The sequence below is a fragment of the Mytilus californianus genome, unplaced genomic scaffold, assembly GCF_021869535.1.
Source record: "Mytilus californianus isolate M0D057914Y unplaced genomic scaffold, xbMytCali1.0.p SCAF_13, whole genome shotgun sequence".
Taxonomy (NCBI): Eukaryota; Metazoa; Mollusca; class Bivalvia; order Mytilida; family Mytilidae; genus Mytilus; species Mytilus californianus.
Window position 1 is genome coordinate 21,921,074 of NW_026262615.1, and position 26,224 is coordinate 21,947,297.

At 35.1% G+C, this 26,224-nt stretch overlaps 2 protein-coding genes across 2 annotated transcripts in view; both read right to left on the reverse strand.

Annotated features, from left to right (window-relative positions):
* Nucleotides 1–26,224, reverse strand: part of LOC127723898 (sodium-dependent organic anion transporter-like) — a 106,261-nt gene that overhangs the window by 73,576 nt on the left and 6,461 nt on the right. The gene's annotated exons all lie outside the window — the stretch shown is intronic.
* LOC127723372 (ileal sodium/bile acid cotransporter-like) overlaps nt 1–26,224 on the reverse strand; it is an 88,347-nt gene that overhangs the window by 17,669 nt on the left and 44,454 nt on the right. The window contains exon 2 of the mRNA XM_052229949.1: nt 23,630–24,042. Within this exon, the coding sequence (XP_052085909.1) occupies nt 23,630–24,042 (413 nt within the window). The remainder of the gene's footprint in view (nt 1–23,629; nt 24,043–26,224) is intronic.

Genomic DNA, 26,224 nt, shown 5'->3' on the forward strand with positions numbered 1-26,224 from the left:
GTAAAAAAAAAATGGCATACCCCCCAATAAAAATCAAAGACAATGTTATCCGTCCTCGAGTATCAGTCTGCTAGCCCTTACCAATAAATTGTTGTTTTAATTGTAATGGATTATGGATCTTACAAATTTAAAGAAGAGATAGAAGCTTTTAAATACTTTCTTTCATTAAAAATGAAATTACGACGTCGGCTGAGCGGGCATGGTATATATTGTCCGTTACATTTATTAACAACACCTTGTACAAATATTCTTTTCGAAAATAAAAACAGTTAAATAGAACAAACAAAACTATCCATCACAATGATATATTAGGGTCTGAATTAGGGGAAAAAAAGGGATTGGGGGTTTACCTTTCTGTATTCTGTAATTCGTTTGGCCATTTTTCTCTATTCAATAAGAAATAGGCTTATTCTGTAAATTCTTGTGTTCAGACCGTACATATGAATATTTCCTGTTGTATCATGATTTTGACATGATAGATCTTTTTGTCTGTATCAACGACATATAAATATTTGAATCTACATTTTAAATTGATACAAAAAATCAAAATTCTCTGCTCTATAGATTTTCATAAATGGAGTCTAAAATATATCTTTAATAAATGCACCGTATCAAATGCATATATGAGAACAACTACTAATAAACTGCTACGCGTCGCATACTATGTATAGAGATATACATCATTAATCTAAGTTAAAAGACAAATTAAAAAAAAAAAGAAATATTCTAAAAGCTTTCTTTGACAAATTTTATACTAACTTCGTGTTAACAAGTTGAAATTACATTTTCTAAAATAGAGCTAAGAACTGTTTGTAATGTTGTAAATTTAATTCGTTTGAAATTTTTATTCAAATACGCTGTTGAAGATTACTAAGCGCCAATAAAATACAATAATTTTGTATTTTATAAATTGGTGTCTTCGATAATGAAAAATTCGTCATCGAACAGTCTCATTATCATGTCGGTATTCGAAATGACTCGTTTCATTGTTATTACAAAAAATAGGTCATAATAACATGACAGAGTTTGTTTTTGCTTCAGAATGTTCTAGATAAATATACAAAAAGCAAATTTTAGACAATGTACCCTCATAAGCCTGGAAGTGGCTAGTCACATATAGTTAACGGCGTTTTTCTCACAATGATGTTCTACTGTCACGTACTCGGTGTAGTGACTTATGGGTATCGTACCAGAGTTTACCCCTGGAAATTGGAAGATACACCGTCTCTTAGATATCGATCTTTAACTTGTTAATTTGGCCTCTGTCACCAACCAGCAATTTGTTGCACAGACCTTATGTGTCTAGTAGCAATCAGTGCTCACCTATGCACTATCCAAAACTTTGCTGTATTCTACGTATGCACTACTATCCTGTACATCGCTATCCTGTGAACTATCTGACCTGATCCGCCTGTGCACTGCTTCACCAGTGCACGTATTTACCCGTGCACTATTACCGCACAGACGCCTATGCACCTATTACCCGGTGCGTATGTTCAACTTTTAATACCCCTGCAACCTTATTCAGGTACGCAGATAGATTCTTATTCAGAATCTTTTTAATCTTTTATAAAGTGTAAGTCATTATATAATTACCTTTTTGCTTCTTTGAGACGTCTGGACTATCCATTAGGCGACCCTTATTCTGACAGCGCATCAGGTTTTATACTGGGTTTTGGACCATACCATTTACTTTGGACGATACCATATGTCTTATTCCTATGAGTGTTTATAGAATACCTAACCCTTAATGCTAAAACGTTTGAATGACGGCCCTTGTTTTTACAACTACCGATCGGAATATATCCGGGTTTGCTAACCACAACCGGTCCGTTTCTGATTCTAACTATTATGAATTTCAATAGCAATGCATAAACAAAACAAAACCGAAAGTAGACAAACGTTCAATTTTCAAACTAAACAAGTTCGAGTAACAATGTTTTAACTTGATAAAAGTAATAATCAGTTGAACCGTTGTAAAATAAAACAGGTGAACTATTTTCATCACATTACCCACGCCTCCAGGAAATGCGTCCCTGCATTTATCGATATCAATTGAGCACATCTATATCAAGTGGACATTTTTCAGTCCCAAACTCTATCCGGTATTGCCTCAAGCCATGTCATTCAAAAACCTCAAATATGAATATCATGAAACAACTGCTAATTCTTCAGTAACTAACCACTAGAACAACTCATAGATATATTATCTACCCGACATGACAAGATTCCCACTCAATTATATACTATTGTCTTAACATTGGAGGAAACGTTTTATAAGTTTATCAACTTAAATATATCAACTTTATCCTAAGTACCCTTAAGTCGTTTTACGTCTTGATTTCAAATATGCATGCTGACAGATTTTTAAGCAATCAATTTTTAACCATAAAAACCAACAAACCAAATGATACATTTGAAAACCACTGAAAACATCACAAAGCCAAAACCGGTATGAAATAATTTTGCCTAACAACCGGCCACTTATGAACCACTCAAAGAGCTTGTTAAGAGGGATCTTTAACGTGCACAAAGCATGGTACTCCCTGAACACGGGACCTCGGATTTAACGTCCCAATCCGACGGACAAACATATTAAAATATACAACAAAATAACATTTATAGTAGTGATTCCCTCACTTTTAATTACAAATAAAACTGTCTGTTAATCTAGACTCCAAAACAACTTCTATAATTAAGTGTCCTTATAACTCATAAAACGTCCAGTTTCCTACTTATGACATGCACTTAATTAACGGCACTGTCTGATAACTACCTTCAACCTCTCTGGTTGGTATGTGTGTCAAAAAGATAGTGTTCTAAAAATCATCCCATTCTTATTCCTCTGTTTCTGAGACAAGAATGCCCTGATTGTCAATGAAATGACGTTTACGTCGGAGGCGATGATGATGGCTCAATCTTTCAGTTTGAGTGCAATTGTCCACAGACAAAGGTAGTATTGGCATTGGTGCACTCACTATAGGTGTTGAAACTACAATATTTGGCAAGATTGAGCTTGGTACAATACCGGAGCTCTCTGATACAACTGGGGTAGCCGTCCAGACTGCACTGAAAATAGTGGAATCGTCAAATTCCGAACCACTACTGTCACTAACGACTGAAGCTGGCGCTGTGGATACAGTGCACGACGCTCTGGGAATCTTCTTTGGAGATATTGATTTTGTAACATGTCCATAGGTTCCTGCTTCCTTTTAGGAGCTACTACTGGGTTTGGTTTGGTTGGTTTGCGCACAGTTCGCTGATCATCAGGCGTATCAATAATATCCAACAAATCACCAGGATTCTGTGTTTCCCAGTCTGACTCCTCTAGAGCTTTCTCTAGACCATGAACTCTTTTCCTATGTCTGTTTAAATCCTGTTTTCCTGCCGAAGCATAATTACATCCAGACTCTGTGCACCGAAACTTTTCCTTTTCTCTCTTTTCTTTTGCACATTTGAGCGTGTGTACATCCCATGCAGCCTCAGTTTTACAATCTGTATTACAAAAAAGGCAGCGCCAGTCCTGTCTATTTCTTACTGTAACTTTTGTCTTCACCATTTCTGCAATAGAAAATGAAAATAACTCAATAACTTTTGTCGGCATATTCTGTAGAAATTAACTTTATATACATATCTATATTTATTCATATATTTTAGTACATGATAAAGAATATATATATATACGACAATGCGATCCACATTATCTAACAAAATCATGCAGCCATGCCGGCTGCTTGGTAACCCTGTGTGGACGCCCTGTGTAGTCTGATTCATCCCTTGAATCACTTTGATCAACAATGTTGCCCGCACTATCAGGGTCATCATAGAAATGTCGGGCACCACACTTTCCGGCTCAAAAGTATCATCTTGATTTTCGTTTTCGTTCCTCTCTCAGACTGTTTCTCCTCTCAGAAGTTGGCCCTTGCACAACCTCATTCTATCTACATGTATAACCTGTGGTCGACCACGCCTACCACAGTTAATGAGATAGTTAACATCCGAGTATTCTTTGGGTACTCGAAAAGGACCACGCCAGTAGGATGTGAATTTTGGAGAATGGCGAGCTTTTCAAATTGGAAAGAATACATATACTTGGTCGTCTGTCCTAAACTTGCTCCAGTTTAACTGTTTGTCATAATACTTTTTCTGACGCAATATTTCCTGTCCTACATGTTTTCTAACAAAGTGGTGAGCTTCTTCCATTCGTTCTTGAAGTTCCCACGCCCATTTATTTTGTGGAATTTTCTTTAAATAATCAGTGACCTCGTACATAAGGTCCACAGGTGTAACAACTTCGCGACCTAACATCATGCGATTAGGCGTACATCCTGTGGTCTCATGTTGAGCTGATCTATATGTCATCATAACGTAGGGCAGAAAGCAATCCCAATTGGAATGGTGTTCATCAACATAAGCAGTCAACATTTTTGCCAATGTGCCATTAAATTTCTCTACCATTCCGTCACACTGCGGATGATAGGGCGTGGTTCTAGTCTTGTCTATCTGTAATAACTGACACATTTCTTGAAATAATTCGCTCTCAAACTGCGCGCCTTGGTCAGAGTGAACTACAGTAGGCACGCCAAACGCGTAATAGCCTCTGTTACTAATATATTGGCTATAGTTGACGCAAGCATGTTAGGCATTGGAAAGCTTTCAGTCCATTTGCTGTAATAATCGCTTATGACTAGGATATACTTTTGTCCTCTCTCAGTTTCGGGTAGTTCTCCCAATATATCCATTGCAATCCTTTCCATTGGGTAACCCGATCTCTGCAGCTGCATAGGAGCCCTTTGTCGTTTATTTGGACCTTTTCTTTTAGCACAGACTTCACATCCGGCTATATATGCTACTACGTCCTGTCGTAAACCAGGCCAATAGAATCTATCTTTGATTCTAGATAGTGTTTTCTTGATGCCAAGGTGGCCTGACGTCTTGTTATCGTGACACTGCTTAAGTATTCGACGTCTTTCTGTGAGGGATACTATCACTCTACATTTGTTGCTATCTTTGTGCAATTTGCAAAGAACTCCATCCTGAATCTTCAGGTCATCAAACTGCGACCATAAGCTTTTAAGAACAAAATTGTACTCGCCTAGGTTTTTGAGGTAAGGCTTGTGTCCATCTTGTACCCACTGTATTATAATTTGCAAATTTTTGTCATTGTCTTGAAGATGTTTGAGTGATATTTCTGTGTCGTCCTTCGTGTCTCTTTCACATTCATCGGGCTTTGATGACACTGTAAGTACAAGTTGTTGTGCCTTCCATTCCGAGCTATATCCACACTGTCTACAAGGTATCCTACTAAACGCATCTGCGTTTCGATGCTGACTTCCTGATCTGTGTTTTATTTTCATGTCATACGTACTCAACACCTCAAGCCATCTTGCTAATTGTCCCTTTGCGTTATTTGAAGTTTAACAACCATTGCAATGAGCCGTGGTCGGTTCGAACGATGAATGTTCGGCCATACAGAAATGACGAAAACTTTTGACAAAGTGTACCACTGATAAAAGTTCTTTTACCAATGTAGAAAAGTAAACGCATAACAATACGCACATTAAAATTCAGTTCAAGAGAAGTCCAAGTCTGATGTCAGAAGATGTAACCAAAGAAAATAAACAAAATGACAATAATACATAAATAACAACAGACTACTAGCAGTTAACTGACATGCCAGCTCCAGACTTCAATTAAACTGATTGAAAGATTATGTCTTCATCATATGAATATCAGGCACAATTCTTCCCGTTAGGGGTTTAGTATCATACCATCATAACATATATGAGAAGAACATAACCCGTGTCATGCCAACAACTGGTTTTTAAATAAATGTGTTTAGTGCCGATGCAACGACCCTATAAGTGAATCAATATTAATGCCAAAATATGCAATCTTTAATGACCTGACACCAGTATCGTAACTATATCCCTTCTTAATAAGTCTATTTAAAGGTTTTGTTAGCTTCAGAGGTGAATATTTCTATAAAAAATTGGATGTGAAATACCTGAACGTATAAGAAGTCTGCATGTTGAGCTATATTTACGAATGAAGTCCTTATACCGATGATAAAATTTAGTAAATGTTTTGACTAGTTTGTGATATCGAAAACCCTGGTGTAATAATTTTTCAGTAATACATACATTTCTCTCGTTAAAATCTAAAACATTGTTACATACACGAGCGAATCGTACAAGTTGAGATATATAAACACCGTAAGATGGTGACAAGGGAACGTCACCATCTAAAAATGGATAATTAACGATAGGAAATGAAAAATCATCTCTTTTATCATATATTTTAGTATTAAGCTTTCCATTAATGATATAGATATCAAGATCGAGGAAAGGGCAGTGGTCATTGTTAGTATTAGCTTTATTTAAAGTAAGTTCAACAGGATAAATTTCTTTAGTATACATACTGAAGTCGTCATTATTGAGAGCCAAAATATCATCCAAATATCTAAAAGTATTATTAAATTTGTGTATCAGATGTTGTTTAGATGGACGTCTATATATGCCCATGCTTCTGTCGTAGAGGTATTTTGGACATTCAATTTGATTTGTTTTCTCCGCTGTCTATTTGATTTAGAATGTACTGGCCTTCCGGAGCCATTCTCAGAGTTCCTATATTGAACGTTGCCATTACCGCCTTGCTTTCGTAGCCTACATTCTCGATTAAAATGTCCATATTTACCGCAGTTGTAACATTGCTGATTTCTTTTCCATTCCGAAGCGGCAGAGTTACTTTGTCCACTCTTTTTGAATTCATTTAACTCCGTTCGGAGTGATTCTAATTGCTTAGAAAACAAGTCCATCATTTTTGTGAATTTATCGTCCTTAGAAGATACCACTTGTGTACTAGTATCTACATTCGTAGCCCGCATTTGAGGTTTTACAAAATCTTGTCTTTTTCCTGATTTGTAGAACGCATCAAGTTCGACAGCTAAACAAATTGCTTGGTTTAAGTTTTGCGGTCTGGGTTGTTTAATTTTTATCCTCATCTCACTATCGTGTGTGCAATGCATCTAAGAAATAATCCTTTGATAATGTTTCTTTGACTTCAATGGGTGCTAGTGGGTATGCTCTGTTTACTAATCGCCGTATAGTTTGTCCTAGTTCTGGCAAGGTTTCACTTGCGCGCTGGCGTCTCTCCTTCAACTGAACTCTGTATAGTTCGTTCTGATTTGGAGGAGCAAAAATTGCTCTTCTAATGATTTCACTAAGGTCTCATAATCCATTTTCTTGTCAGTTGGTAAATCGCTGAATACACTCTGTGCGTGCCTTCGAAGGGCAGCGGCAAGATAAAGCCCCTTTTCATATTCATTCCAAATATTGATGATAGCACATGCATCAAAGTGCGATTTAAAATCAACCCATTCGCCAGACCAATCATAATTGGCCAGTTTGATTTCTCTCCTTGTTTTCTTTCCTGGCGTGTGTACTTTTTCCTGGTAATTGACAACCTGTCTTGCATTCCTTTGGTTATATCTTAAGATAGGAGAAATCTCCACTGAACCTCCGCTACTGGTACAGGGTGAGGCGCTAGTTGTGTTGTATTGCACTTGCTTAGGACGGACTATCGGGCCTTGCTCACTTATGTAAGGTCCAAACAATGCTCGTTGAAGCTGTGTTTGGACTGTGCGCTCTGTGACATTGCCGAAACTCGTGCGCCTCGTCTGAACAATACCAGAATCCGTCAGGTTTTTAGGTTGCTCTTTCGGGGTAGAGTTTTGTGGTGTCAAAAGCCAAGGGTTTTGAGTTTGTCTCAATTTCTCCCTACTTTGTTTAACCTTTTCCTCTAGCGTACTTATATGCTGTTGTAAATCATCCATATTTATTCAATTATCGATGCACTTACCAATATCCAAACGCTGCCACCAAAATTATGTCACGTACTCGGTGTAGTGACTTATGGGTATCGTACCAGAAGTTACCCCTGGAAATTGGAAGATACACCGTCTCTTAGATATCGATCTTTAACTTGTTAATTTGGCCTCTGTCACTAACCAGCAATGTGTTGCTCAGACCTTATGTGTCTAGTAGCAAGCAGTGCTAACCTATTACCCGGTGCGTGGGTACAACTTTTAATATCCCTGCAACCTTATTCAGGTACGCAGATAGATTCTTCTTCAGAATCTATTTAATCTTTTATAAAGTGTAAATAATTATATAATTACCTTTTTGCTTCTTTGAGACGTCTGGACTATCCATTAAGCGACCCTTATTCTGACAGCGCATCAGGTTTTATACTAGGTTTTGGACCATACCATTTACTTTGGACGATACCAAATATCTTATTCCTATGAGTGTTTATAGAATACCTAACCCTTATTGCTAAAACGTTTGAATGACGGCCCTTATTTTTACAACTACCGATCGGAATATATCCGGGTTTGCTAACCACAACCTGTCCGTTTCTGATTCTAACTATTATAAATTTCCATATCAATGCATAAACAAAACAAAACCGAAAGTAGACAAACGTTCAATTTTCAAACTAAACGAGTTCGTGTAACAATGTTTTAACTTGATAAAATTAATAATCATCACCTCCATAAGCCTGGAAATGTCGTGGCGGGTCACATATAATCAATCCTTCTGACTTCATAAATTTTGTTAGAGAGTCGGCTGAATTAAGACGTTATGTGATGAAAATTAATGAATTTCCTTCCGTGAAAATGCATTGCATGTACAATAGAAATGAATCGCCCCTACAGTGAAAATGAAAGTTTAGTATCATTATTCGACAGTAAACATGAATTGCATAATGAAAACAACATAGTGGATTTTAATTCAATATCAACAAGCTGAATAACAAATAAAGGCAACAGTAGTATACCGCTAACAGAAAAGACGTTAAGACATTTGACAAAATCCGACGAGAATAACAAATATAACATCAAAATTAAAAACATGAATTTGGGATAGAATAGTACCGTGACACGTCTTATAGCAATGCGGTTTTACACATAGCAAAACAGTTACAATCGGGAATAAGTCACGTTCGGTAATTAAAAGATCAGACGACGTAATGACAAACCACAATCTAACACGTGGTAAAAATGTCCTTAGTTAGTTTAGACAAAGACACATCGTATGGACCAACCAATTCGTGATGGTGTCTGTAACATTTACGGAGTGTCATTTTTAATCTGTCCTCCTCTTAGATTTGTTGGAGCAGTTTCTGCGTAAGGAGCACACTCCTGTATATGAAGTCCGTATAGTGTGAACAAGCACGAGAATAACGTATCAATTGAGATATGTAAACACCATACGAAGGGGCAGAGGGTATGTTACTGCTGAGAAATGGGAAATTGATAATTGGGAAGTTGAAATCGTCCCGTTTATGATATATTTTCGTGTGAAGTCGTCCATCTGTGTCAATATTGAGGAAAAAATCAAGGTATAAAACCTGTTTTAAGTTATACAACATTATTAATTATGTTAAAAGGAACATTTTTCTGCAAATGAAACTTAACTGCTGCTTTTAAATCTCTTGCACGCTCTGTTCGTGAACTATTCTTAATATTTATCTATTTGTGTATCAATTTTACACCTGGATGGCTGTAAGCGAGATGAAAACCCGTCCGCATCTCATACCTATATCATGAATTTATAAAAACAGTACACATTATATCTTATTTCTTATTCTATTAAAAAATCATGAATTTGTGGTTTGTTTATTTATCATTCTACATTAGAAATTCATAACGGATACAGTGAAAATGGTATTTCAGGATTCGCACATTATATACACTGGTTTTGTGTACTTTTATTGGAAATTTTTTTTTAATTCTTTTTCAACGACAACGCATGCAACTTCGTGTTTCTTGTTTGACATTTCTTCTCTTGGTCATAAATCTGCATGAAATATTTGCCACTGTACGTTCAGAAAACAGCAATCAATCAATCATATTTCCCCTAAAATTGCAGTAATATAATAACTTTAAACATTATCAAATAATTGTTAAAAAATTCGTGTAATCCTTTGCAATGATATAAACACGTCTCGCCACTCTCCTATTATTTCAAATTTACGATACAAAAAAAAAGTATTATTGAATATCAAAGGAAGTAACCCATCAAAGATACAAGGCTTGTGTTTCGTCTACAAATGAAAAACATACGAACACACTCACTCACCTGATTCGCTCGTCCTCAAAAATATAAAAATTCAAAATATAAAAACAATAATATACAAAATAAAGGATAATGTCACCCCGGATGCCGCACAAGTGACAAGGCAACGAACGAGAAACCGGAAAGGACATACTTGGATTACAAACCGATACTGCTAAATGCCCAGCTGTATTCCTGGTAGGGAAAGCCGAAAATCCTACGATACAGCATCTTGGAAAGAAACTACCGATCCATTAGGGGAACAACAGCTAAAACCCTCAGACATCAAATAGATTGGTCTGAAAGTTTCCCACATGGAAACTACTAATGGATTCCATCTAGCCACATGTCTAAAACAAACCTGAAAATATCTGCAGAAACTTTCCTAAAAAAAAAAATATGATCCAAAACATAAAATATAAGATGTAAGGATAACAATATTTATCCATGAAACCAATTTGGCAACACAATTTCAATGATGTTAAAGGATTCTCTCAGCAAACATTTTCACGTCCGCTCTCATCGGCATGCTCGACTCATCGATCTGTTAAAGAAGAGTGTGCCATATTCCGATGTAAATAAACTACGATTCACACCTCCTGTTTACAGAGTTCTGTTTTACGATACATTTACGATGATACACAGTGCGAAACTTGCGATCAACTTAGTAGTCCTTTACGATGCCTTTGTGAAACACACGTAACGGGAACGTAGAACTACACGTAAACGGATCGTAAAATGATACGATGATCATAAGTTAAGAAGGCTTTGTGAAACGGTGGCCTGATTTGCATGCGTCATTAATTTCACTTATGATGCATGATATAAATGTGTTGATGATGCGAAAAATACGCATGGTTTTGTTTTTCCCTTGCTTTATTTTTCATCTATTTTGTGTTTTTTTCCTCCATTTGATTTGAAATTGCTTTACATCTTTTTGTCTTTTTTTATTTGGACGCCTAGTTACATGTACCATCGATATATGCTAGACATCAAATAAAAATTGATGAAACTCATGAATATTGAAACCATCACCAAGAAAAATACACTTATCTTTTGGATATCTCAAAGTACTCTTTAGCAAAAACGTTTTTACTTATCGATGCCTAATACCAATCCATTGTATATGAACTGAAGTAAAAACATGAATGTCCATGATATACCCAGTGGTTCTGACATTGATTAAATACCAATCCGCATAAACATGCTAAAATAAAAAGAAATTTGAAAACGTAACATAAGAATAAGGAGATTTGTATATGAGATAGTTATCTACCAGAGTCCAAATGACGTGATTGTTAACGTACGGCCTACGATAATGTTCAAAACCCAAAGCGTATAGTCGGCTATAAAAGGCCCCGACAGGACAACATGTGAAACTATTCAAACGAGAAAAAACAACGGCCTGATTTATGACAAAACACTTACCAGTATGAGAGACGACAAAAATGAATTACAGGTTTATAATGCCTACATGAAGACACGTCTCAACAATGTTTGCATTGTTGGGGTCCAATGGCGTGCCTGCATGGGCAAAAATGTCAACAGATTAAACTGAATAAATGTTTTCTTTATGGTATGTGAATAATAAAATTATAATACAGGAGCAATTAGCCGTTTCATGATTTAATGTATTCTGGTTGATATTTTTTAAAAGCACTGTGATTGGCTAACAACATCCAAAACAATTGAAATTCATCCAATGGCCTGACATTATTTTTAATTTAGGGTACGAACAATGAAATTACCCATTGTTCATTAGATTCTCAACCGGCGAATTCTTCAACATAGTGTATAAAATTCCGGAAGACCTATACATCTCTAGTATTGAATTGTAGCATGTTTCAAAATCAAATTTCCAGACTTTGATGTCCGGTTTGTAAATCGTCGTTACACCACTAATTTTACATCAAATACACAGCCGTGCTTTATTCTGATCATACTTATATGAGGCTGTGTCTCTTGAACCATTGTTGATGATGTATTAAAACTAAATAAAATAAAGTTGTAAACATACCTGTTACAACTATATTCAGTAATCTATACATGGCAATCATTCAAACTTGATAAAAAGTTCTTTTCAGGTCAAGGGCAAATCACAGTATGATTTTATCAGACAAAGTCGGATTGGAACTTAGATCTCTGTTCAAATTTTTAGCACTGTTCAATTCGATTTATAAAAATGCTACGACGCAGATAACAATAACGATTCGATTCGGTAGACATTGGAAGTACTTGATATATTACATGCATATATTGGTGATTTTGAATCTGATCAAAGTTTTGATTTTTCTACCCTATATACCACATTGCCTCACATTCTCATTAAGAAAAAATTCACACACCTAATTAAATGGGCATTTAAAAAGTCAGAATGTGAATATATATGTTCAAACTCTTTTAGGTCATTTTTTAGAAGCAATAAACAAAAAAACTATGTCAATTGGACATGCTTTGATACTATATCTGCCCTTGAATTTTTACTAGATAACATTTTTGTTCGCTTTGGAGATTCCGTATATCGTCAGGTTATCGGAATTCCAATGGGGACTAACTGTGCACCACTTATTGCGGACCTTTTTTGTATTGCTATGAGTTACAATTTATGACAAAAATCAGCAAAGACCCATCGAAACAACATCTGATACACAAATTTAATAATACTTTTAGATATTTGGATGATATTTTGGCTCTAAATAATGACGACTTCAGTATGTATACTAAAGAAATTTATCCTGTTGAACTTACTTTAAATAAAGCTAATACTAACAATGACCACTACCCTTTCCTCGATCTTGATATCTATATCATTAACAGAAAGCTTAATACTAAAATATATGATAAAAGAGATGATTTTTCATTTCCTATCGTTAATTATCCATTTTTAGATGGTGACGTTCCCTTGTCACCATCTTACGGTGTTTATATATCTCAACTTGTACGATTCGCTCGTGTATGTAACAATGTTTTAGATTTTAACGAGAGAAATTTATGTATTACTGAAAAATTATTACACCAGGGTTTTCGATATCACAAACTAGTCAAAACATTTACTAAATTTTATCATCGGTATAAGGACATCATTCGCAAATATAGCTCAACATGCAGACTTCTTATACGTTCAGGTATTTCACATCCAATTTTTAATGGAAATATTCTTTATAAAGCACAAAAATGTCAGTATTCACCTCTGAAGCTAACAAAACCTTTAAACAGACTTATTAAGAAGGGATATAGTTACGATACTGTTGTCAAGTCATTAAAGATTGCATATTTTGGCGTTAATATTGATTCACTTATAGGGTCTTTGCATCGGCACTAAACACATTTATTTAAAAACCAGTTGTTGGCATGACACGGGTTATGTTCTTCTCATATATGTTATGATGGTATGATACTAAACCCCTAACGGGAAGAATTGTGCCTGATATTCATATGACGAAGACATAATCTTTCAATCAGTTTAATTGAAGTCTGGAGCTGGCATGTCAGTTAACTGCTAGTAGTCTGTTGTTATTTATGTACTATTGTCATTTTGTTTATTTTCTTTGGTTACATCTTCTGACATCAGACTCGGACTTCTCTTGAACTGAATTTTAATGTGCGTATTGTTATGCGTTTATTTTTCTACATTGGCTAGAGGTGTAGGGGGAGGGTTGAGATCTCATAAACATGTTTAACCCCGCCGCATTTTTGTGCCTGTCCCAAGTCAGGAGCCTCTAGCCTTTGTTAGTCTTGTAATATTTTTAATTTTAGTTTCTTGTGTACAATTTGGAGTTTAGTATGGCGTTCATTATCACTGAACTAGTATATATATTTGTTTAGGGGCCAGCTGAAGGACGCCTCCGGGTGCGGGAATTTCTCGCTGCATTGAAGACCTGTTGGTGACCTTCTGCTGTTGTCTGTTCTATGGTCGGGTTGTTGTCTCTTTGACACATTCCCCATTTCCATTCTCAATTTTATATCGATATAGCGTAAGAAGTTGCATTTCTTTCTTTTGTCTAAATGTTTGGTGCTAACGCACGATTTGACTGCGTTTATATACATTTTACTCAGCCAACAGACGCGACTGCGTATTTATACATTCCACAGAGCTAAATGAACATGATTGGTAGTTATAAATCCCACACAGCAAAACGGACGCAACTGCGTATTTATTCATTCCACACAACAAAACGGAGGTGACAGGGAACTTATACATCCAGCACAGTCAAACGGACGAAATCTATAGCAAATTTATATATCCAAACATCCAAGCGGACGTGACAGGGAGTTTATACTCCCCGCACAGCAAAACGGACGAAATCTATAGCGAATTTTCACATCCACACAACCAAACCGACGTGGCAGCAAATTTAAACAATCCACACAGCCAAACGGACGTGACAGCGAATTTGTTCATTCCCCCACAGCCAAACGGACGCGACTGCGAATTTATTCACTCCATACAACTGTTAAAAGGCTAATTTTAATATTATTTGTGTAATAGACATTACAAGAACTTTAACTGTGACACCTGTTAACCGTTAAATAGTTATATTTTCTTACCATCTGAATGAACTCTATAGAACTGTCGCAATTAATTAGTGCTATTTATCTATGGCCATAAAGTCGCCACTGTAGAACACTTAAAGTTTCTGATCATTTTAATATGTTTAACATTCAAAGATAAAGACAGGTTTAATGTATATTCTGGTCAGTTTTAAGGTTGTTGCTCGATGTGAAAAGTTGGTTACATGTTTGCAATATATAAATATTGTATATGAACTCGATGTTGTCTTTTTTGAGTAATATTGAGGTGTAACAACAACTCAGTCGAACGAACGTTACAGCGAATTTATACATCGCACACAGTCAAACGAACCTGACTGCGTATACATATATATTCCACACATCAAACCGGATGTGACTGCAAATTCATACATTCCACACAGCCAAAACGAACGTGACTATCAAATTTTACATTCCACACAGGCAATAAACTTATGATCGATACCAGGCTAAAATTCAGTACGCCAGACGCGCGATTCGATTACAAAAAGACTTATCAGTGACGCTCGAATCTAAAAAAAGTTGTATAGGCAAATAAAGTACGCAGTTAAAGAGTATTCATGAGCAAAAATTTCTCTGCACCAGGTTTTGATGCTGGATTAGAGGAAAACCTGGAGACAACACTTTTACACAAGCTATCCCTTTAGGTAGTGTGTGTGAAAGCAATTAAAATAAATAAATTTAAATTCCGAAATTAATGCGTTCCTTTTATTTGGCCCAATAACACAGTTATTTCGTAGTGCATGTCTTTTAGACAATAAATACAAATTTATAAAATCGCACCTGCTCTATCTCAATATGATTTTTGCAGTATACTGTTTTACTTTTTGGACAAATTAGATCACAGTTATGGAAATTTTACGAGTTCTATCTCTAAATATGGACAATGTTATGTTAAGAAGATATTCCCTTTTTACCTTAAGATTCATGAAACAAATCTGTTTACACGTAATTTCATTACCCTACTTACTATTTTATGCATAAAATATATAAAAAAATAATTGAAGATGAATTAAAAAAATTTGGATAATACACTGTCTACACTTGGGACTATATTCGTAATCAGAGGACAATAATTGTGTTCCCGGACCATTAATGCGAAAATTGCAACATTTCAAATATCACCTTTACTTGAGCTTGCATTTTTATTGTGTTACTGATTTTCTTCAACAACTTATGTTGCTCCATCCAAAAATTTGTTAAGATCTATCTATCCCAAAGTGGTATGTTGTTTACAACAAAAACAGGCGGTAACTTATGAGTTCGTACTATATACATTTGTTGCCTATAACTACGATTTTAAGAGACAGAGAGGAATTAAACCAACAGCAATCAGATTCCATAAGTATCTAAATAGATAATCGCATTAGTTCGTATTTTGAAAGGTTGATTTCTTTTATCACTGCCTTCAACTATTTTTGGTTCTGCCTCAATGATGAACGGCAACTCTCCAGTTTCACTGTGTATTGCAAACAGATCAAGAATCGTGTTACACTGATGGGATGATAACTTAAATGTCTTCCTATCGTTCGCCTCCAAGTCTGATCTTCGGCTGCAATGGTGGAAATCTTAGCGTTTACAATAGTATCTCTGTCATAGTGATTTCATACTATTGTTTTCCATTCGCTTGATTTGTTTGAGCTTTTAATTTTGCCATTTGATAAGGGACTATCCGTTTTGAATTTTCCTTGGAGTCCGGTATTTTTGTTATTTTACTTATTTCATAGGACCATCATTGATATCACTAATTTTGACGTAAATTTATTATTCAGAAGACGAACTACCATTTTTAATGACAAGTGTTAGATGTCATCCAGTTTGTGCTCACTGTCTAAGACTTATTTCGGTACAAGTTTCAACCCTGTTATTCCATCCAGAAATATGTTTAGATCATAGACACGGCAGGTATCTCTGTCTATCGCGCCATTTGCCTGTATTCTTATTTTGGTTCCAATTGATGGTCCTTCTGACAATAAAACAAAGTTATATGTCGGGAAGTTAAAAAGAAAAGGGTCACTGTCGTTTATGTCATTGATATTAACCATCATTGTAACTGTTTAAGATAAACTATTGTTTACATTTTTATTCCGATGGTATAGCAATTTCAAAGTTTAATGAAAATTCTCAAATAAATCTTGCCTTACCAAATTTTTAAACGTTGTACTCTGATGTATGCTGACGGAATGTCTTGATCATACTAGTAAAGAACTTGGTTATTCTCGGCACTAGTGTAAAGGCTCACGAGAATCAATAATGAACGCTGTCATTTCAATTATCTATCTGACTGTGCATGTGAAATCTCATGTATACTGCAGCTAGAACACTTCCTGTTGTCTTTATCTACTAATTATAGTAACAAATTGATCGTGCAATGTCGATTTCATGTCACGTTACTTTTCTTCACAATTTGGTGTGTTTTTATGAATGGAAATACGTTTAATTTTTGTGTTAACATTTTCATAACGATACTTGTAGTCATTTTCAGTTGCGGTATAAAATCAATATTAGGTCAGTGTCAGAAAATATCAACCTTTTTGTATTCGGCATGAAACAGTTTAAAGGCTCAGTAAACCTCGCCCTTCTCAAGTTTCTAAGCCTTATACAAAAAAGTTGATAATTTTCTGACATTGATCTTATATTGTATATTAATGATAATAGGCTTATAAACCTGAAAGATGGATAAAGACGGTTTGCTATATCTGGATGGTTGGACGCACTGCATTTGAAAATCTGTTAAAGTTAAGTTAGAAACACACAATAATTTATCACCTTTTTTAAACATCGACTATCGAAAAAACACAAATAACAACAGACATTTGATTCAATATAAAGTCTTTAAATAGAAACAAGCATCTATGAATCTGTAACAGTTTTGAAAAAAATCAATCAAAGATCTAAAATTACATAGTAACACTACATTTAGGTAAAAAACATGAAAAATTGAAACAAATTTTTTAAGATTATATTAAGCGTTCTCAAGTTATTATATATCAAAATCGACATTAAATGCCATGTAAAAAAATAAAGGACTATAAATCCTGAACGACAAAGGTGAAAATTGTCAATATCAATCTTGACCTTCATTTTGTTAGCAGTAAAAAAATATCTATATTACAAAAACCTTGGTTGGAGAGCTTTCAAGTTATTGCACGGAAAAGACATAAAGCGCCCCTTGCATACTAATCAGGGACCATAACATTTAAAATCGTCTATATCGACATCTTACCTACATAAGTGCATAAGTAGCAACATATCATAATTTAAAAAGCATTGTTTGAACGGTTTTCTTTAGATTGTTATACTCATAAAAATAAGAAGATGTGGTATGATTGCCATTGAGACAACCCTCTACCAGAGACCAAATGACATAGAAGTTAATAACTATAGGTCATCGTATAGCCTTCAACAATGAGCAAAATCCATACTGGAAAATAAAAAGAAATACTGCGGGAAAGGCATTAAACAATTGGTCTTTCTGTCGTTGAAGATGTAAAACAAAGAATCATGTTACAGTCCACTGTTATTTAAATCTTTGAATCAACTTTTTCATATATTTCACGATAGAAAAACATCACCGATCATCAAATATAACATGCTGGCAATGTTTCATGGAATTTGCCATCCAAAGGGTGACGGATCAGCAGAAAATCTTTCATCAGGCATCAAAAAAGCCATGCTAAAGTTGGTCAAATTTTCTCCACTATCTGCATGGTCAACCCACTTTTCAGAACCTGCCTTAAATTGTTATGTGTTTATTTCTTTTGTCCTGAATATGCTAAATAAAGAACTTACTAATGAATTATAGCGAAATTGATTTCGAATTTTTTTGATTTTTTGGAATTTTAACGCCACTTTAAAGCACCGCTTTTAGGCTATTTCGTGGCGGACAGTTTTTATTGGTGGAGGAAGCCGGAGTGCCCGGAGAAAACCACCGACCTTCGATAGGAAAACTGACAATCCTAGTCAATGAAGATTGGAGTCGAGTGCACCCGCACGAATAGTGAAATTTAAGTCAGTTCCGTAATCTAGCTCTAAGATTTTAACTCGTTAAGTAGAAAGCTTTCTTTTATTGATTACAAATTTTAATTTATTTCCTGAAATAAAGCATTTGGAAAATGAAAATTGCACAGATTAATTTAATTTTGGATCACGACTATCTTAGTTTGAAATGTCAAAGAATGAAAATCTATTATGGTTTTATAAAAAGGTCCAAATATAATGTAATGCAAGGTAGTAAAGACAGGCGTACGATGTAAACAGTATGCTTGACTCTAGAACGACGTATATAAAAAATGTAAAAACAATAGTATTTTTAAAAATACGTGGTCTCTAAAGGCTTTTTTTTTATATAGTTGGAGATTGTGATATAATATAACTCAAAAATGTTATAAAATCTCAAATCACTCATTGCCGATAAAACGTATTTGAAGGATCATTACTGACAAGATTGTTAATGTGAAATAAGTGACATTTCAGAAACAGGGGATGAACACCAATGCATCTTGGATTGTCAAGAAATGTAAAACAAACATAAAAGAAAATTCACCAAGATAAAATATTTTAATGCAAGACTAGATGTCTTGTAGCTACAGAATAGAATCAAAACGTTGTATACATCCTCGTCCGTTGGTGTCTGGCGGACAATTGTCTCTTTGAAATTTTTACCACATCTTATTTATATAAGCTGTATTTTACACTGAAAGATGTCGACATAAAATAGGCTGTACACATTTATGACGATGATAAATAGAAAAGTAAATTTTCAAAATAAGATATACAAAATGTATATCTTACGTCTTCACTACCATTGTATTCTTCGCATGTCATATTTATATTACTTTGAACTACTTATGGTAAGCATATTAATTTCATGTATCAACATGTTTCATCATACGAGATACTCTTCGTTTTTATAATTCCAATTAACATTACACTCGTTTCCTAATAGTTATAGCACGGATCAGTGAGTTATTTCGCAAAATAAGCTTTCCATATTAGAATAAATTATGTTCCATAAAAATGAATGACTTTATAATATATCATATATCAAATACATTCTTGCGAAGGTTAAGTGGTGGTCGCGTCATTATACTATAGTTCGGGGAGTTACCAATCTCTTGTATCATATGTTTCTGATACACCATATTAATTCCCATTTCAATCTTGAGAAGCAATTGTTATGGAAATTTGGTAAATATTTTCCTTCTTTTCCTTTGATTCGTTTTCATTCAACGATTTCTTCTTTCTTGTGACACAGTTAATGTATATTCTGTAGAGAAGAGTGAATATTGTAAGCGAAGTAACTGAGAATACTCCAAAGATCAAAGAAAAGACAACTATTTTTGTTGCATCATCCGTTTCAAAGGATAAATATATTAAAGTAGTTGACAGGGCAACATTCTGCGATGATACCTCGATGCCGATGGTTCGACATTGTTTGTGAGAAAGACATGCAATTCTGGAACCTGCATATCCGACAGACAGTCCAAACCACGGTAGAACAATTGCTAAAAGAATCATTTTCCAATCTGAACTGAACAATCCGGGATACAGATACATATTTATGGCAAGTACTATTACAATGAAAAGCATTCCAAGCACTCCTCCAGCCTAAAAAATAATAACAATAATAAAGAGTTATTAAGAGCTACGACGGGTGCCACATGTTGATCAGGATCTACTTACCCTTCCAGAGCAACTGGCATTCACCCGGATGTTGGTGGGACTCGTTTTGCTCAGTCTTTAGTTTTCTATGTTGTGTTTTGTATACTTTTGTTTGTCTTTTGGTCTTTTCTTTTTTTTTTTGCCATGCGTTGTCAGTTTATTTTGGACTCATGAGTTTGAATGTCCCTTTGGTATCCTTCGCCTCTCTTTGCCATGGCGTTGTCAGTCTTTTTTCGACTTGTGAGTTTGAATGTCCCTTTGGTATCTTTCGCCTCTTTTTGCCATGGCGTTGTCAGTCTATTTTCCGACTTGTGAGTTTGAATGACCCTTTGGTATCTTTTGCCTCTCTTTGCCATGGCGTTGTCAGTCTATTTTCCGACTTGTGAGTTTAAATGTCCCTTTGGTATTTTTCGCCACTCTTTGCCATGTCGATGTCAGTCTATTTTCCGCACTGTGAGTTTGAATGTCCCTTTGGTATCTTTCGCCTCTTTTTGCCAAGGCGTTGTCAGTTTATTTCCGACTTGTGAGTTTGAATTCCCTTTTGGTATCTTTCGCCTCTCTTTGCCAAGGAGTTGTCAGTTTTTTTTCGACTTCTGAGTTTGATTAACTTTTATAGTTATTTTGCCTCTCAAGTTATTTTTTTTTTACAATTTTTCAAACCTATCTGAATGGTACATTTTGTTGATAAATAATTGAAGGAATTAGTTGGTCACATGACCTTTCTATCGTGCCTCAGTAAGCATAACAATTAACTTCAGGATTCTTGTTTGGTACACATTAAAATAAAAGAATACCTTCAAAATATATGTCGCGAGCTTTGGTAGCTTCTTCAAGATAACCATTCCAATAGCTACAGGAACAAGTATCGTAACCAAGGAGATGACTATGATGACGTATGGCACAGTAAGCGTCGATGTAATGAAACTACGGGAATACACCCACAAGTTCAATGGCATCATTCCTATTGCAACTGTTGTGGCAACTGTTGTCATGCAAACGCTGAAATTAGATGGAAATAATGACTGAATTATTCTTTTTGCATAATCATAATCATAATATTTATACATGTAACATTTAATAATAAAAAAAGGATAAAAATAAAAATACTTAACTGGTGTATGGAGAATCCCCTTCACGTGTGGCTACTCACGATCATACTATCATTATTTATAAGTTGTTGTACTTCAATGTCATGTTTCAAATGAATATGAGACCTGTGATACATCATGTGGAGTCGTATGCACGGAAGGTCCATTTTGTATCATTGTCAACAAGTGGAACCTCGAACCTCATAAACTTCAAGTTCCAAAACATAACTGCTTCTTGAAATTGCATATACTTCTCTAATATAAGCAGTTTTATTACATTGCTTGCAATGAATTATCGTGGTTTCCCTGTGAAATAAAAACCGATAATTTCACATGTGAAATAAACTCGGTTATTTCACTCATCTGACGTCAAACAACAATAGGCGTTGTCAAGACGTTGTCGACGACGTTGCATCAAAACAAATTGTGAATGCGTAGAAAAAGATATAGTTCCTTACATTTTCTACTTTATTTCCATTAAAAAGCCCATTATCAATGTAATAAAAAAGAATAACTAATCAAAGAATTCAAATATCGAAAAATATTCAACTCGTGACCGAACAACACTAATAATTAACTCATGCGCTACGTTATTCTTTTTATTACATATTTGGATTCCAAGTTCTGCTGTGAATTCCATTTTCGTTAATGAGACATTCTAAATAATGTATTTTGCATATAAAAACAATATTGTTCGAGGTTTTGTCAGTTTACACAGCAACAATTTTGTCTGCTTGAACAACAACAATTTTGTCTGCTTGAACAACATTTTTCTAAAAAGAAAGGATAAAGCATCCACATTCTTGGGCTTCTTGAAATAGTAAAAATCCCATAGGCTCATAGTACATCGAAGATTTTGAATGCACTTCTAAATGAATGACCGCACAGATCCATTGAGATAAAGTGTCAGGTTTTGGTTCATCTGGTTTGCGCTTTAATCATTTTCTACCATAGTCCTCAACTGCATCTACCAGTAACCTGAAGTTCTTGTTCCAATTGATGGGCTCGGGAAGTCCATATTTCAGGCCGTTGGCTAAGTTGTTCATTGTTTAAGATGCCACGATGTCTGCAGTTATAATACGACCAGCGGGACTATATTTGAAGGGGGACGATGAACAAGATCAATTGGGAGGATTGATTTTACATCCCTCAGAGTAAATGTCTCTAATACCCTCTTGTTGTGGAAAATGTTAAAAGCAATAGGTTTGTTGAAGGTATATAAAATGATAGTTGTAGTTATACATTTGAGGTAATCATGTGTTGTTTTCTGCACAGATTTTTGGTGGAAAACTGTGGGAGTGTTTTGGGCCTCTTGAAAAAGTGAATTGAGCTTTGATAAAGGTGTGAAAAGAGCTTAGTTTGAATATAGTGGATTCCCAAAGGTTTATGAACCGAGGATAACAAACCATCTATAGACACGGTGTGAACTGAAGGTTTTGTATATGTTCGATAACCGTGAATCCTATTGTGTCGACCATAGATTTTGAATAATTTTAATTTGTTGACATCTGTGATGATAGTCAAGTTACTTTCAAAATAGGTATCAGTAATGGGTGTACTGAAAGTTTTACAGTTTTTCCGATAACATCGAATGGTAGTAAATGAAGGTGACAGTAGTTTGTCGATGTTCAAATCTTTTAAATCAATTAGGCAGTCACAAATCAAGGTAACAAACAAAGACTGAGTGAATCGCATGAACTCTTATAGGACCGAGACCTGGTGCGTCGACAAGATAACCGTCTCTTGCTATAGCGTCACCCGCCATGCGAAAACAAAAATGGCAAAATTACAGATAAGACGACTTTACTGGTGTCCAGTGATCTGATACTGGAGACACCGATACATCGTATCAGTCAACCAATTCGTGATGGTGACTGTAAACGAAATGTTTTTATTTGCATGAACAACACAACGGGTGCTATATCCGGAGCAGGAACTGACCCTCCAGGGCACCTGCGTTCACCCCCAGATTTTTAAAGTGCTGCTCAATTTTTAGTTTTCTATGTTTGTTATTGATGTTTTTTCTTTTCGTCGATTTTCTTTTTGGCCATCGTGTTGTCTTTTTTTTGGAACGTGATTTTTAATTGTCCCTTGGTTTCGTCTCTTTTTTTAAAGAAACCCGAAGATTATCGAATTCATTATAATACTTGTGTTTTCTGTATACACTCAAATGATTTATTTTGATATAAATACATAAAACATTACCTCAAACACACATCTCCGGATGAATAGAAAGTAATCAAATTAGATAAACTTCCTCCAGGACAGGTTGCTAGAATAAGTAATCCCAGTGCATCATACTTATTCAATTGAAACGCATGTGCAAATCCAAATGCCGTTAACGGATATACTATAAATTGCAATACCATTCCAATAATGACAGGAACTGGTTTCTTTATCTGCTGCAGTAGTTTTGTAGTTTCTATGGTACAACCGAGCGACATCATTATTACGGCTAAAATGACAATCATTAGTATGTCTGATGTCTTTTTTATGAATCTTTTAGTCGGATCGCCATCTTCTGTCGCCATTAAATCTGCTGTGACATTGTATGATCCACTATTTTGCGTCGATGTCATATTATCAAACATGTTCACCCAGCTTCCTGTTGTTTCCATCTACGAAAAAGTAATTTAAAATCAAACAGGAAAATCTGCCATTTATTCCAAGACGGGAAGAAAAAATATACAGGAACACGTTACAATCTAAGTAAACATATAACTGATAGATGTGTTTAGATTTGAGATGTGCTTGGAATGGAGGTATTCTAATCTAATAATAATCAATATATTTAGAGAGAGTTGCTATGTGTTTTCAAAAAGTTTATACTTTGCACTTTTTTAATCGTAAATAATGTCGATACTGTACTATGGTCCTTGCGAGCTCATTTGATGAAAATACAAATCTCCTTTATAAACATTTGGATTTGTAATTTAATAGCCAATTACATTCCACCTCCTTTGTTCTACCAGGGGTAATCTGGCTCAGGTCACCCCTACCAGATCACCCTGGCTTGAGTTTCTTTGTTCTGCATGCTTTCCTTTGTTCTGTAACATTTTGGCGGGAATGTCAAATCCACAATAAAACTTAGAAGTATTTATACGGAAAAGACTAACTATCAAAATTTATGCTAAAAACAAAAAAAAACAGTGTTTATGCTAGGAATCGAACTCATGACCTTTAGCATATAGACCACGAGTCTTATTTTTTATCTTTACATATAGACCACGAGTCATACCCCTACAGCAGGACGACTGGATACAAATTTGTGTTAATTTAACATATTCAAACACTGTGTCCGAGGTTCATAAAAGGTATATACTACATAGTAATATATAAAGTATATTATTATTATTGTGTGGCGTTCTAAACTAGATTTTATGAAGCGTAAATGGTTTTTTAACTAATCTAGAACAGCTGGGATGTAAAATAGTTATCCCATTCGGACTTGGTGTGTCAGTGTAAGATCACCCTCTGGCCTCCGGCCATCGGGATGATCTTACACTGACACACCGCGTCCTCATGGGATAACTATTACTGAAACAAGTATCCATTAATGCCAAGGGAAAAGATGTCAATAATAACAGATGTGCATCCTACAACAATGAACAAAATTCATATACCGCATAGTTAACTATAATAAAAGGCCCCGGGAATGACAAACAATTATTATCATTCTTTAACATTTCATGCTTATTCTTTTATAATCTGTACGGATATGTCTATCAATCCGGAATCTTTCTATGTGTTATTATAGCGTGAATATGATTCTAGTTTATTATTCGCTTGCCAGGGCTGAAGGTTATATATAAATTCTTACATTGGTACCAGTGGATTTTTGGATTTATCCAATCGAGATAGTTGAATTAAATTTCGATAATCTAACTATCGAGATTGGAAAAATCCGATATCCACGAGTTACTATGTAATAATCTGTTTCACTAATGATTGTCAAATACATTTTCATTTTAGTTAAACGAAAAAAAAACCTTCGGGTGCCTTCCACATTCCACAAAGTTGTCAATTTCTCTAACAGCTGTCAGCACATTTCGATTAATTCAGGAAGCTGATAACGGTTATGATAACTCAGCCAATCTTCTATTGAAATCATTTACAACCACATGTTGATTAATTATTTTTAAACAATGTGTCCAGAAAGGGTTAAATTGCCAAAGAATTAGAGAAATTCTATGTATTTTCTTTTAAATACAAGACGTGTAAATGCATGTGGCAAAAGTGTAAGACAGAATAAAAAAGAAACGAGATACGAATATCTGACAGAATATTGCCCTGTAAATATATGACAGACTTTATCAAAAAGGTTTAATAAAACGTGTTAGATTTTCATATTCGATGGGCCTTAACTTACATAGATGTAAGCAATTATAGATCACCATACGGTCTTAACAATGAGCAAAACCAAAACCGTACACCGTATAAAACAACCTCAAAGTGCAGTAGGGTAATATGTTTATCGCTGGACTTCTCCCATTCGAGATGAAAACTCATGCTTGACAGTGCGGATTGTATGAATACAGTCATTTGCAGTCTGCATGCCGGTGGCGTTAACTATGATCCGCTTGTTAAGAATGTCACACTCTTTGCACACCAAATAACATTTAAGTCAACTCTTCGGGCAAATCCCTAAGTGACCTGTTACAAGGCAAACTTTTTTCAGCTATCTAATAGACGTGTTAGGAAAGGGATTTAAATACTGCGTTGATGTTAAATAACAATACCGATACAAAATTTAGGTGTGGACTTTCTCAAAATGTAATTGCATTGAAAAGTAGACCGGCG